This window comes from Acinonyx jubatus, chromosome B4 (genome assembly GCF_027475565.1).
Source record: "Acinonyx jubatus isolate Ajub_Pintada_27869175 chromosome B4, VMU_Ajub_asm_v1.0, whole genome shotgun sequence".
In the NCBI taxonomy this organism is placed as follows: Eukaryota; Metazoa; Chordata; class Mammalia; order Carnivora; family Felidae; genus Acinonyx; species Acinonyx jubatus.
Genome location: NC_069387.1, coordinates 22,478,752 through 22,491,637, shown reverse-complemented (window position 1 = coordinate 22,491,637; position 12,886 = coordinate 22,478,752). Strand labels below are relative to the sequence as shown.

Here is a 12,886-nt window from a genome sequence, read left to right as displayed (position 1 = left end):
CTAGATTTTTCAGTTTCTATGCTCATCATTTTTCATCTCTTAAATATTAAAATACCTACTGAGAACTAGAATCCTTGGAAAAACACATCTAGATACATCTTTAGGAGACTCTAGAAACAGAAGCTGCAAGTCAAGGGTTAGCAAGCATACTTAGCATATAAAAAAACTTTATTCAAGTGTGTTTTAGCTTGAACTTGGAATTTAAATTGGACTTTAAACAGACAAACCCTGCAAAACATCATGTTTCCACATATGTTGAAAAATTTTGCAGAGAAATGCCACACCAAGGAAACCTAATATGTGAGGAATAATTTGCTGTAAGATTAACTTCTCTGTGGCATTACAACTATGGAGGAAGTACTTTAAAGATAAGCAATATCTAAATGATGGTTGTCATTTCCTTTCTACTCATGACACAGAAGCTAAAGAGTAAGTTCTATCACCTACTAGCTGGTTGGTTTTGACGGTTACTCAATCACCGTGAACCCAGGTCTCCATCAGACTTGCTATGATGTCTGTAAAAATCTAGTAGAAACTTTAATGGAGAATCCAGATTTTTCTTTTCCCTTCGGACAACACTGTGGTTTATGGTTCATCTGAGTATCTGAAAACTGTTTTCATGATACCTTTTTGAAAGAAGCCATTATTTATTGGTGACTTCTGGGTTTTTTAAAGAACAGTTAACTAGTGCTTAGTATGTGTGATTTACTGTTTTTTTTTTTTTTTTTTGGTTTTGTTTTAACATTGTTTTCCAGTTCTTTTTTTTTTAATTGTTGTGTTTATTTATTTATTTTGAGAGAGAGAGAGAGAGAGAGCAAGCACGACAGGGGCAGAGAGAGGGAGTGAACAAGTGGGGATGGGGGGAGGGGCAGAGGGAGGCAGTATCTCAAGCAGGCTGTGCCCTGTCAGCACAGAGTTCCATGTGGGGCTCCATCTCACAAATGGTGAGCTCACGACCTGTGCAGAGATCAAGAGTTGGACACTTAAGGGGCGCCTGGGTGGCTCAGTCAGTTAAGCGTCCGACTTCAGCTCAGGTCATGATCTCATAGTTCGTGAGTTCGAGCCCCGCATCAGGCTCTGTGCTGGCAGCTCGGAGCCTGTAGCCTGCTTCGGATTCTGTGTCTCCCTCTCTCTCTGACCCTCCCCTGCTCACGCTGTGTCTCCCTCTGCCTCAAAAATAAACATTAAAAAATAAATTAAAAAATAAAATAAAATAGTTCACCTTATTAAAAAAAAAAAAGAGTTGGGCGCTCAATTGACTCAGCCACCCAGGCACCCCATGATTTACTGTTTTAAGCACTTTACAGACTTTAACTCTTTTAATCCCATAAGGATGTGAAGTATGCACTGGTATTATCCTCATAGTAAAGATGTGGAACTGAGGCACAGATGTGTTAAGGAACTTGTCCAAGGTCCACAGCTGTGGAACCAAGGACCCAGGCCCAGGTAGACTGGCTCGAGTCCATGCTCAGTCCCCTCTGTGCAATCCCATCTCCTTGGGTTATCAAAGAAAAAAATCCAGCCAGACGACAGCCTTACCTGTGGTAACATTTCAAAACTGTAAAGGAGAAACATCTTAAAAGGGTGTTGTATCGGGGCACCCAGTGGCTCAGTAGGTTAAGCATCCAACTTTGGCTCAGGTCATGATCTTGCAGTTCATAAGTTTAAGCCCTGCATCAGGCTCTGTGCTGACAGCTCAGGGCCTGGAGCCTGCTTCAGATTCTGTCTCCCTCTCTCTCTGCCCCTCCCCCAACTTGTGTTTTCTATCTCTCTCTCTCTCTCTCTCTCTCTCTCTCTCTCTCTCTCTCTCAAAAATAAATAAAAACAGGGGTGCCTGGGTGGCTCAGTCGGTTGAGCGTCCGACTTTGGCTCAGGTCATGATCTCATGGTCTGTGAGTTCGAGCCCCGCGTCGGGCTCTGTGCTGACAGCTCAGAGCCTGGAACCTGTTTCAAATTCTGTGTCTCCCTCTCTCTCTGCCCCTCCCCTGTTCATGCTCTGTCTTTCTCTGTCTCAAAAATAAAATTAAAAATAATAATAATAATAAAATAAATAAATAAAAACATTAAAAAAAAAAAAAGGACGTGTTATCAGTTTGAAGTCTGGCCTATGAGTAGCCTGGGTGGCTTAGTCAATTAAGCCTCTGACTCTTGATTTCAGCTCAGGTCATGATCTCCGCGTCCTGAGATCAAGCCCTGTGTCAGGCTCAGTGTTGAGTGTGGAGCCTGCTTGAGTGAGATTCTCTCTTGCCCTCTCCCTGTGCCCCTCCCCTGCTTGTGCACACACCCATGCCTGCTCTCTCTCTCTCTCTCTCTCTCAAAAAAAAAAAAAAAAAAAAAAAAAAAAAAAAGCCTGGCCCTAAAATAAGAAAAATCTTACTTTAGGAAACTGATAACATTGTCAGTGGTAAAATAAACTAAAATATTTTCAAAGTAGGAGTAGGACTCATAATCTTAGGTATATGATAGAATTAATATTAGAATTTTTTAAGCTGAACACAGCCTGCTTCCTGGAAACTTCTAGGAAGCTATCCAGATTCTACTTAAAGTACAAGTAGTTACAAAAGATAGCTGAGGGGTCATATATTTATTGTGTGCATAAGCATTCTTTTGTAACTCTTGTGTTTACTTTCATGACAGCTCAGGATAACATTTAGACTTTGTCCTTTTTACCTATGTGAATGTTTTTTTTTTTAAATATCTTCATTGAAGTATAATTTACATGCTATAAAATTCACCTGCTACTGTCAGTTTGCATTTCAGTGGTTCGTACTAAATTTATACAGTTGTGGAACTTTGATCACAACCTACTTTTAGAACATTTCTATTATCCTAAAAAGTTCCGTCATGCCAATTTGTATTCTCATCCATGAGGTTTTAATTTCCTTTATTGTTATATGATTGTTTTCCTCTTATACCTTCTTTCACTCCTTTGGGTTGCTTTGTCTAATTGTTATGTCTGGGTTTTATGCAGTTAGTTTTCGTCCTTTATTTTGGTTTCTTTTAACCTTGAGCTATTATTTATTCAATCGAGTGACCTTGTTATGAAGTCTTTTAAGGGGATCAAATGACAGTCCTTAATCCACAGAAATTTAGCTGCCATTGTTCTAGTCTCTTGGTTACCTCTTGCACCCTGATGCTGCTAGTACATGACTTGATGCTCATGGTGGGGAGGTGAGATGTGTGGAGAGGGACATGCCTTAGGGGTCTTCTTAAGTGGAGGATTCTGTAACTGCTGTGCCCTTCACCGTGTGCCTGTGGTTTGCCCTTCTGATAAAGTCATCACATCAAATGGCTCTGTGGGTAAGTAGAAAAGGAGTAGAGAAGGCCCATATGTGTATTTCTTTTCATCTTCTCTTTCTATGTGGAAAGAAGTATAACCCTCCCTTCTGTCCTGTCGGGAAAAGGTAGGAGGCTGGAGAGGATTTAGTGTGATGTTCTGGGAAGGTGAAATAATAGAAACAATTGAGCTGTGTTGCATTAAAAAATCTTTAAAAGTTTTCAGGATCAAAAAAGAAATTCCTTACTCTTCTTCATCCCATCCTCTCCATTTTTGTGAAGAAGTCAGTAGAATAAGACATAGCAGGCTTAGTTAAGAAACTTGAAACATGAACTCATAATGCAAGAGGGTTATCTCTATATTCAAAGGAAAAGTAAAGAACACTTGAATATATTTGGAAGCTCAGGGGCCAAGTCATAATACTTCACTCAAGATAAATTTAAGACATGGACAGTTTCAAAGTGGTAAAATTGTAGTCCTGCAGGAAAGTGAAATTTAAAAATATAATTAGATCAAAGAGCTATTGAGGAGAAGAATCTGTGCAGACTACAGAATAAAAGAGAAGAAACGTAATATGACATAGGGGAGATATTCTAGCTTTAGATTCAGGAAGCCATGATTTTAATTCTTGCCCTGACACTAGCTAGCAGTAATCTCAGATAAATCGCATAACCAATTTGGGCCTCAGTTTCCTCATGTGTAACATGAAAGGATTTATTAATCTTAAGTCTTGAAGAGTCTTTTGTGCTTTACAATTATATAATAAGATGGCAACACATGAATAGATGTTTATTATTAGCCATTAGGGAAACGCAAAGTATAATCACAGTACCTATCACTACACACCTATAACAATGGCTAAAATAAAAAATAATGACAGTACCAAATGCTGTCGAGGAAGCAAAGAAATTGGATCACTCATACATCATACATCCTGGGAACCTAAAATTGTATATTCACTGTAGAAAATAGTTTGGCAGTTTCTTACAAAACTAAAGATGCAGTTACCATATAACCCAGCAATTATGCTCTTGGACATTTATTCCAGAGAAATGGAAATTATGTTCACACAAAACCTGTGTACAAATATTTGTAATATATTTATTCATAATAGCTCCAAATTAGAAACAACCAAGATGTCCTTCAAACAAACTGTGGTGTATCCATACCGTGGAGTACTATTTAGCAATGAAAGAGATGAGCTGTTGACACATGCAACAACTTGGGTGATTCTGCAGAGAATTAGGCTGAGTGAAAAAAGGCAATCCCAGAAGTTTACTGACTGCATGATTCCATTTATATAACATTGTTGAATGATAGAAATACAGAGCAGAGTAGTGGTTGCCTAGAGTTAGGGGCTGGGTGAGGGGTGAAGGGAGAGGGTGGATGTGGTTATGAAAGGACCACAGGAGAGATCCTGTGGTAAAAGCACTGTTCTGTATCTTGACTGGTGGTGAATATACAATTGTACACATGCAATAAAACTGCACAGAGCTAAACATAAACAGGATACAAGTAAAATTGCTCTGAATATGATGAATGGATGCTATCCATGTCATTATCCTGGTTGTGATACGTACTATAGTTTTCCAGGATGTTGATTGATGTTGAGGGAAATTGCATAAAGATTAAGGAGATCCCTTGGTGTTATTTCTTACAAATGCATGTGAACCTATAATTGTCTTAAAATTAGAAGCTTAATTTAGAAAACAAAATAAATTATGTATATTTTATTTACCCTTGTATCCTAACTGGGTGGAACAGTGTTAGATACACAGTAGGTTCTCAGTATTTATTTACTGAATAAATGGGGGATTGCTTATGTGCATGTATAAAATGATTCTTTCATTTGGATCACAAAAGGAGGATCTAGTCACTGCTTAAATCTTGACTAAACTATTTAGGTGATTAAGCCCAGAATAATAACCTTTATCCTGCAAACTTTACCTAATTGTATGATCACTTTTGCAGTTACTTGAGACTCAGCTTGATTCCCCCATGTTGATGTTTGCTCTTACTCCCTCTTTCTAGCAAAGTCCCAGAAGGGAGGATAAACTAAAATGCATTTATGATAAATTAGCTTCAGGTGCACAAAGTCTCCATAGATGATTTCAGTCTTGATTATTGTAGCTTTATGATAAGCCTTGAATTCTTGTTCTGTACGTACACCAATTTTGTTCTTTTTCAAATTTGTTTTAGCTGTTTGGATTCTTCTCATTTTAAAGTGAATTTTAGAAATGGTATGTTAACTTCTAAACAGAAATCTCCTGGATTTTTATTGTGATCTCATTTCTAGATCAATTTGGGGAGAGTTGACATTTTAAGAATACTTAGTCTTCTGATCCATGAACATGGTATATCTCTCCATTTTATTTAGATATGCTTTAAATCTCTCGGCAGTGTTTTGGATTTTCAGTTAATAAATCTTGCAAATCTTTTGTCAGATTTGTCCTTAAGTATTTCATATTTTGAGCAGTATTTTAAAAGTTTTTTCAGTTACCAATGCTTATTGTAAGTATGTAGAAATACAACTGATTTTTGTATATTGCATATTATTTTCATTCACATTCCACTGACTAGAATTCCATTGACTAGAATTTGGTCACAGCTGCTCTTATGGCAAGTTTGCCTGGAGAATGTTACTATCTAGTTATCTTTCCAGGAAGAAGAGAAAATGAAATTGATGAATAGCTAACTAGTAACAGCCCAAATATTGACTGTGTGATGAAAATATTAAGGATTTAGAAGTCTCTTGGATTTATTTTCTTTGTAGTGTAATAAATTTTTTATCATGCAAAAATTAATTTCAGGACATTTTTTAAGTTTTAAGTTTTAACACCTTTATATGAAGCAAGTCATTCTGAAGGAATAGGTAGATTCATTAGTGAAACATAATAAAAATATAATAAAATGAAGCATGTTCAAGTATTTGCCATTTGACAAAGGTGGCATTTTTTTTTAAGTTTATTTATTTATTTTGAGAGAGAGAGAGAGAGAACAAATGGGGAGGGTCAGAGAGAGACGGAGAGAGAGAATCCCAAGCAGGCTCTGTGCTGTGAGTGCAGAGCCCAATGCAGGGCTTGGACTCAGGAACCATGAGATCATGACCTGAGCTGAAATCAAGAGTCGGATGCTTAACCAACTGAGCCACCCAGGTGCCCCAATAAAGGTGATATTTCAAACTGTTGAGATGAACTTGGAATTGTAATTTAATACAAAATCTTAGCAGTAATGCAGACACAATTTTGAGATACCTATTAGATTGGGGAGATATCTGGGCTAGATTTAAAAATTAGGGGTTGTCTATATATAAATGGTATTTAAAGCATTAGACTGGATGAAATCACCAAAAGACAGAGTAGAACTAACTAGAAGAGTCTATGGACTGAGCCCTGGATATTCCCAATGTCAGAAGTTGAGCAGATGACGTAGTAACAAAGGAGACTAAGAAATAGCCTATGAGTTAGGAATAAAATCAGTATGGGAAGTCAAGTGGAGACAAATTTTCAAAAAGGAGAAGTGATTCTTGAACCCATTGGTAAGTCACATTAAGACAAGAACTGAGAACTGACTGCTCAGTTTAGCAACGTGGAAGCCGTTGGTAACCTTGACCGGGACAGTATCAGGGAATTATGGTGGCAAAAGCCTGATTTAAGGGGATTCAAAAGAAAATGGGAGGAAAAGACTTCAAGAGAGCAACTATAGTCAACTTTCAAAGAGTTTTGCTCTACAGGATAGGCAGAGTGGTGGTGGCCAACAAGGTGGTAGCTTGAGAGGGCTATGTGGTTCGAGGATTTTGTTGTTGTTACTTTAAAATTAAAGAACCTACAAAATGTGTCTATGCTGATGGGAATATAGTAAAGAAAATAGATGATGTGAAGGAGAGGGGAGAATTACAGGAATCACATCTGTGAGCAGTAAAAGGGGTCTGGTACATGGGTAGGGACCCCAGAAGAGTGGGCCATCGGAGCAGGGTTGTGATGAGAAAGAGGGCAGGAGAAGCTGGCCACAGCTGTAGGGGGGTAGATGTGGCAAGCGACTAAGCTCTCATCTCATGGCCTGTGGTTTTCAGTGTGACAGAATGCAGGGTCATTAGCTGCAAGTGAGGATGAGAAGGGATAAAATAGTCATGTAGCTCGAATATACTGGACAGACTATATTATTATTGGCAGACAACAGTAAAAGCTCCCTTGAGGTTATGAACTTAAAATGAAAACAGCTTCATATTTATTTATTTGTTTGTTCAATTTCTTTCTTTCTTTCTTTCTTTCTTTCTTTCTTTCTTTCTTTCTTTCTTTCTTTCTTTCTTTCTTTCTTTCTTTCTTTCTTTCTTTCTTTCTTTCTTTCTTTCTTTCTTTCTTTTCATCTCCGCTCATGTTTGGCCACATAGGTGCAGGCCCAGAGCAGGCAGTGTTCATTATTTATCCGAGGTTAGATTATGTCAAGGTTAGGACTTCGAGGAAGGAAGAGAAAGGCAGTGGAGTGAATTGAAGCTGGCTTACAAGGGAAGTGAGAACATGAGGTGGTGAGGGACAGGGAAGAGGTAGGAGGCAGCAGCTCCAGACGGCAGATTTAGAAGAGCTGAGGCATGGATGGGAGGGAATGAAGAGTGGGTGTTTGATTGGAGATTGCGCAGGGTTTTCAGCCATGACCAGATGAAAGCCAAGAGTGGAAGAGAAGAGAGCAGAATGCTGGATAGCCAGGGTAGTGGAAGGACTAGCTGTGTGGGTACTGAATTTGTGCTCAGGACTTGAAGGTCTTGTCTATTATTTTCTAATTATCTTTTATTTCTGTTGGACTCTCTGATAACAGTTTTAGTGTTCTTAGTAAGAGAATCACGTCTCTTCTTTCATAGTTTGTGTTTCTTAGTGCTTTACGGGATGGTCATGGTGTTAGCTTCATACCCTCTATCCCGTTTTCAGTTTTAACTGTTAGATTTACCAAGGGTTCTTTCGTACATCTGATTACCTTTCATAGCATCCCTCTCTAGAAAAATCACAATGATCTACGTGATTTGTAATACAAAGAATATGGTTCCTCTTTTTCCTTTAGGTTTGTATCTGCACTCATACATATGGTTTTTGTCCAAGTGAGGAAGTCTATTGAATTTTCTAGTTAACTTTTAAATGTCTTTTTATTTTAGGTATCAAAGAGTAAAGATGGAAAAGAACAAAGTGAAACTGTATCACCATCCGAAGATGAAACATTCTCCTGGCCAGGCCCCAAAACAGTTATGTTGAAAAGAACATCTCAAGGCTTTGGTTTTACATTGAGGCATTTTATTGTTTATCCCCCAGAGTCTGCAATTCAATTTTCATATAAGGTAAGAACATTAATTAAAGTAAGTTAAAGACAACAACAACAACAATGCAAGGCAGTTCCTGTCTCCTTCTTATCTTCCTCTCATCCTCCCCTTGTGCCTTCCTTATGAGGGCTCCATCCTTCTGGAGGTTAATAAGGTTGTTATTGCCACGTTTTGGGGAGGGCAAATTGAGGCTTGCTTTGATTTTACTAGAATTTCTAAATAACTATTCACATATGGGTATTTTTTTTTTATATTGTAGGATGAAGAAAATGGCAACAGAGGAGGTATGCTATAGAAATTTTAATTTTTCTCTGTTTTGCTACGTCTTTCTATTCCTTAAGTAATATTAAATGAGCTGATACAGTTTTTCGAGTCCAAATATATATATAACTCTTAGATGGGAGAGCCCTAGAAATGAAATAATTTTACTGTTTTATGGATTCCATTGTCTCAGGATGATTTCAACATGTGGTGATTTTATTGTTAATTATATGTTAGTGCTTATGCAGGGGAACATCTATGATTCTGAGGAAAGTAATTGTGATATTTTTATTTAATTAGTAATCTCTTAAATTCAGTAATTTTTTTTAGGTAAGAAATGCTGTGTGTTTTATCTAGTAGATTTATTGACTCAAATAGTGAAAAAGAGAGTACTTGGGGTCTTCTCATAGTTAATCTTACTCTTGACTTAAGCATTATCTTTAATAAGCTTATTAAAAGGAGACTCAGGCCGGGGATGGGGATATTTCTTATTAATGTCCACTCATTTTTGTTTTAATTTTATATGAACTCTAATGAGTTAAAGGTCACACACAATAAAATGTGCCTATTTAAAAAACTTTTATTTCTAGATGATTTTAGGCTAGAATAAAGGTTGCTAAAATAGTACAGAAGTTTCCGTATATCCTTCGTTTAGCTTCCCATAATGTCCAACAACTTACACATTCGTGGTACAGTGAACAGGACTAAGAAATTAGCATTGGTCTGATACTGTTAATTAAACTACAGACTTTATTGGGTTTTTTACTAGTTTTTCTACCAGCATCTTTTCTCCAATGCGAGATTCCACATTGCATTCAATTGTCTTGTCCCTTTGTCTTCTCTAGTCTGTGACAGCGCCTCAGTCTGTCCTTGTATTTCATGGCCTCAACACCTTTGAAGAGTACCAGTGCGTTATTTTGTACAGTGCCCATCAGTTTGGCTTTGTCTGATGTTTTCTTATCATGACTTTGAAGTTACACCTTTTTAACAAGAATGTCATGTTTGCACCAATCTTAAGTGTACAGTTATACATGTAAGGTGCATTTCGATAAATCTATAACTTGTGAAACCACCATCCCAGTCAAGCTCTAATACCAAAAAGAACCTTTCTGTAGAATCACTATGTTTTACACCTGAAACTGATGTAACATTGTATATTGCTATATACTTCAATAATTAAAAAAAAAACCACAAAAAACCTTTCCATCATTCCATAAAGTTCCCTTACACAGCACTCTGCTGTTCCTAGACAACCACTAATCTGCTTCCCATCACTGCAGATTAGTATTTCTTATAAATGGAATACCATATCATGTACTCGTTTGTGTCTTTTGCTTGCTGTAGTATTTTTGAGGTTCCACTGCATGGTACGGATAGATACTAACACTGCTCTTTCATTTGTTGCTGATTAGTTTGTTTGAATACACCGCAGACTGGTCATCCACCCGTTTGTTTATCCACTCCCCTGTTGATGAAACTTTGCAATACCCATATCTGATTTGCGGTCTTAGAATGGTCATGCTAAGGGTTAAAGGGGAAGAAAACAATTTCTTTCAGCATTATCAAAAGTATTCTGTGAGTGTAAGGCCAGGTAGGACCCTTCATAAGTTATCACTGTTGTGCAGGGAGGACCACTCTTGTGTCACCATCTGTCATGCATTGGGGTTCAGGAAGAATTCCAAATGTTACTTGGCATGAGCTAGAAATAGGTGTTAGCGAGGAAAGGGAAAGCTTACAAAACCAGCTTCAGCAAGAGGAAAGAGGATGTGGGTCTTCTGTCCTCCCATCGTCCCGCAGGACGATGTGCTGGTGCTCAGGTGGCCTGTTACACACAGCATCTAGAATAATGCTGTCTTTTAAGAAACAGTCTGACTTATGTAAAGTCAAGAATTGGTGGATAAAACAGGGTATAATTAGTATGATATGAGATTACTCTGTCATATTTCTCTGCCTTGAGAAAGTTCAAAACAAAGAAGTTTGTTCCATGTTTGTGAATACCTAAGGACAAAGAATTCACATAAAAGTCAGGGATATCCTCAGTTTAGAAGCCCTGAACATCTTAGGAGAGCAACCATCACTTTTTACTCAGTTCTGATTCCCTGGTGAGCAGTGAATTTGGGAAGTCCATGGAGTTTAAGGAGTGACTGACTGAGTCGTCCTCTGCCTCCTCTGCCCCCCAGGCCTAGGTTTGTTCTGGTCATCCCAGTTGGTAGTGGGGTCACAAGTTAGTCCATTGAGGCCTAGTTAGCTAAAGTATAGCCCTCATAATACCATTTCAACTCAACTCATCAACCAACCATAAGAACATATTTTATGAGAATAAAGTTTCTTTATTTTAATTCAACTGAATATGACGATTTTTATTTTGCAGTTTCATCTGCTGATAAAACTTTCAAGCATATTGAGATTACGAAATCTTTTTATGTGAATTTTGTTTTAATGAAATAGAATCCAAGCCTCCAGTGTAATGATCCGAGTCAAAGCCTAGAATCACTGGAGAGGAAGTAATTGCCAGAATTTTATTCAAACTCCTAAGAGATCCTGTGATAATGCCAAAATTCTGTGAAACAGTTGAAAGGTTTTGTTTTAGTGTTCTTTCCTTTTGGCAATTTAGTGGAATCTCTTTTGACACTTGACTTTCTGATTATTCTCCTTACCCACCTTCCATTCTGGTATGTTTCTTAGAGCCTATATATGTGTACTGTCTTGTGTTTTAAAATTATTTTTTCTTGTTGATTTGTTTTCTGTATTATGATGCAAATAATATTTACAAGAAAAAGGCCGTTAAAGTAGAAAAATATTTTTTGTTGATGATAGTTGTTGATAATTGCTGTCTTGCTTGTTGTCCTGTTGTCCCTTAAATCTCTGGAGAAGATCTTTATAAATAATCAAAACAAGAATAATTAGAAGTTTGTAATTACTGTTATTTCTTTTCTACTTATTCCATGAGTAAAAATTCTGTCGAAGTTTAATTATAGGGACATGTCCAGGAGTGTGTTTGTCATTTTGTTAGGTACCTGAATAACTGTTGGATTTCTACTTTGGCATCAAAATGTATATTTAAGCATTAATAGTACAAAAAAGTAACTGGGAATTTTATAAATTCTCTCAGTAGTAAAAATTTGTATTTTGTGATTGCAGTTTTTTTTTTTAATTTTTTTTATTAAAAAAATTTTTTTTAACATTTATTCATTTTTGAAAGACAGAGTGAGAGGAGGCAGGGCAGAGAGAGGGAGACACAGAATCTGAAGCAGGCTCCAGGCTCTGAGCTGTCAGCACAAAGTCCGATGCGGGGCTCGAACCCATGAACTGTGAGATCATGACCTGAGCCGGAGTTGGATGCCCAACCAACTGAGCCACGCAGGGCCCCCGATTGTAGTTGTTTCTGACTAAAGAGCTCTGTGGCCTATGTTGGAGTTTTCTAACCAAGGCTCTTTTAGTGGCAAGAAATAGAAACTTCCTCAGACCACTTCTGGAAAGATGTGGTAATTCTGAAAAACCAATAGAGCATTTCCAAATTCAATGTCAAGAGTGATAGGATACCTGGGTAGCCATAGATACCAGAATTGGGACCTGGGAAGCTACTAAATGCAAAGAGTAACAACAACAACGACCCAAACTTTGGAATTTACTGGAGGATCGAAATGACTTTCATAATTAATTTTGATTATACCTGATTTTCTCATGAGCTGACATCTGTATATAAGGTACAGTCCTCATTATATCTTCTTTCTTCCTTCCTCTCTTATCATAACACTTCCTATTCCTGAGAATGAAACCTAATTGGCCCAGTTCATCATTTTATGCCCACTGAACAGTACCCATTATGCTTAGAGGTCAAACATTCTTCCATTTAATGAAGAGGTAAATTCTGAAAACCTGAGAAAATCGGGCGTATTTTATGCCACTAATTTCCATTTATAAGGTGAAACCTATTCCCTCAGAATAATATAACAGTAAAAAATGAACCTGAAAATTCATTGTAAGAGGAATTTCTTATGGTTAGGTCCATGGTCAGTAGTGTCCCGGTAGGTCCTAGAAGA

The 12,886-nt window shown here is 37.5% G+C and overlaps 1 protein-coding gene across 1 annotated transcript in view; it reads left to right on the top strand.

Moving 5' to 3' along the window:
* Positions 1–12,886, top strand: part of ARHGAP21 (Rho GTPase activating protein 21) — a 135,152-nt gene that overhangs the window by 50,180 nt on the left and 72,086 nt on the right. The window contains 2 exon segments of the mRNA XM_015066297.3: positions 8,421–8,600; positions 8,842–8,866. Of these exon segments, the coding sequence (XP_014921783.3) occupies positions 8,421–8,600; positions 8,842–8,866 (205 nt within the window).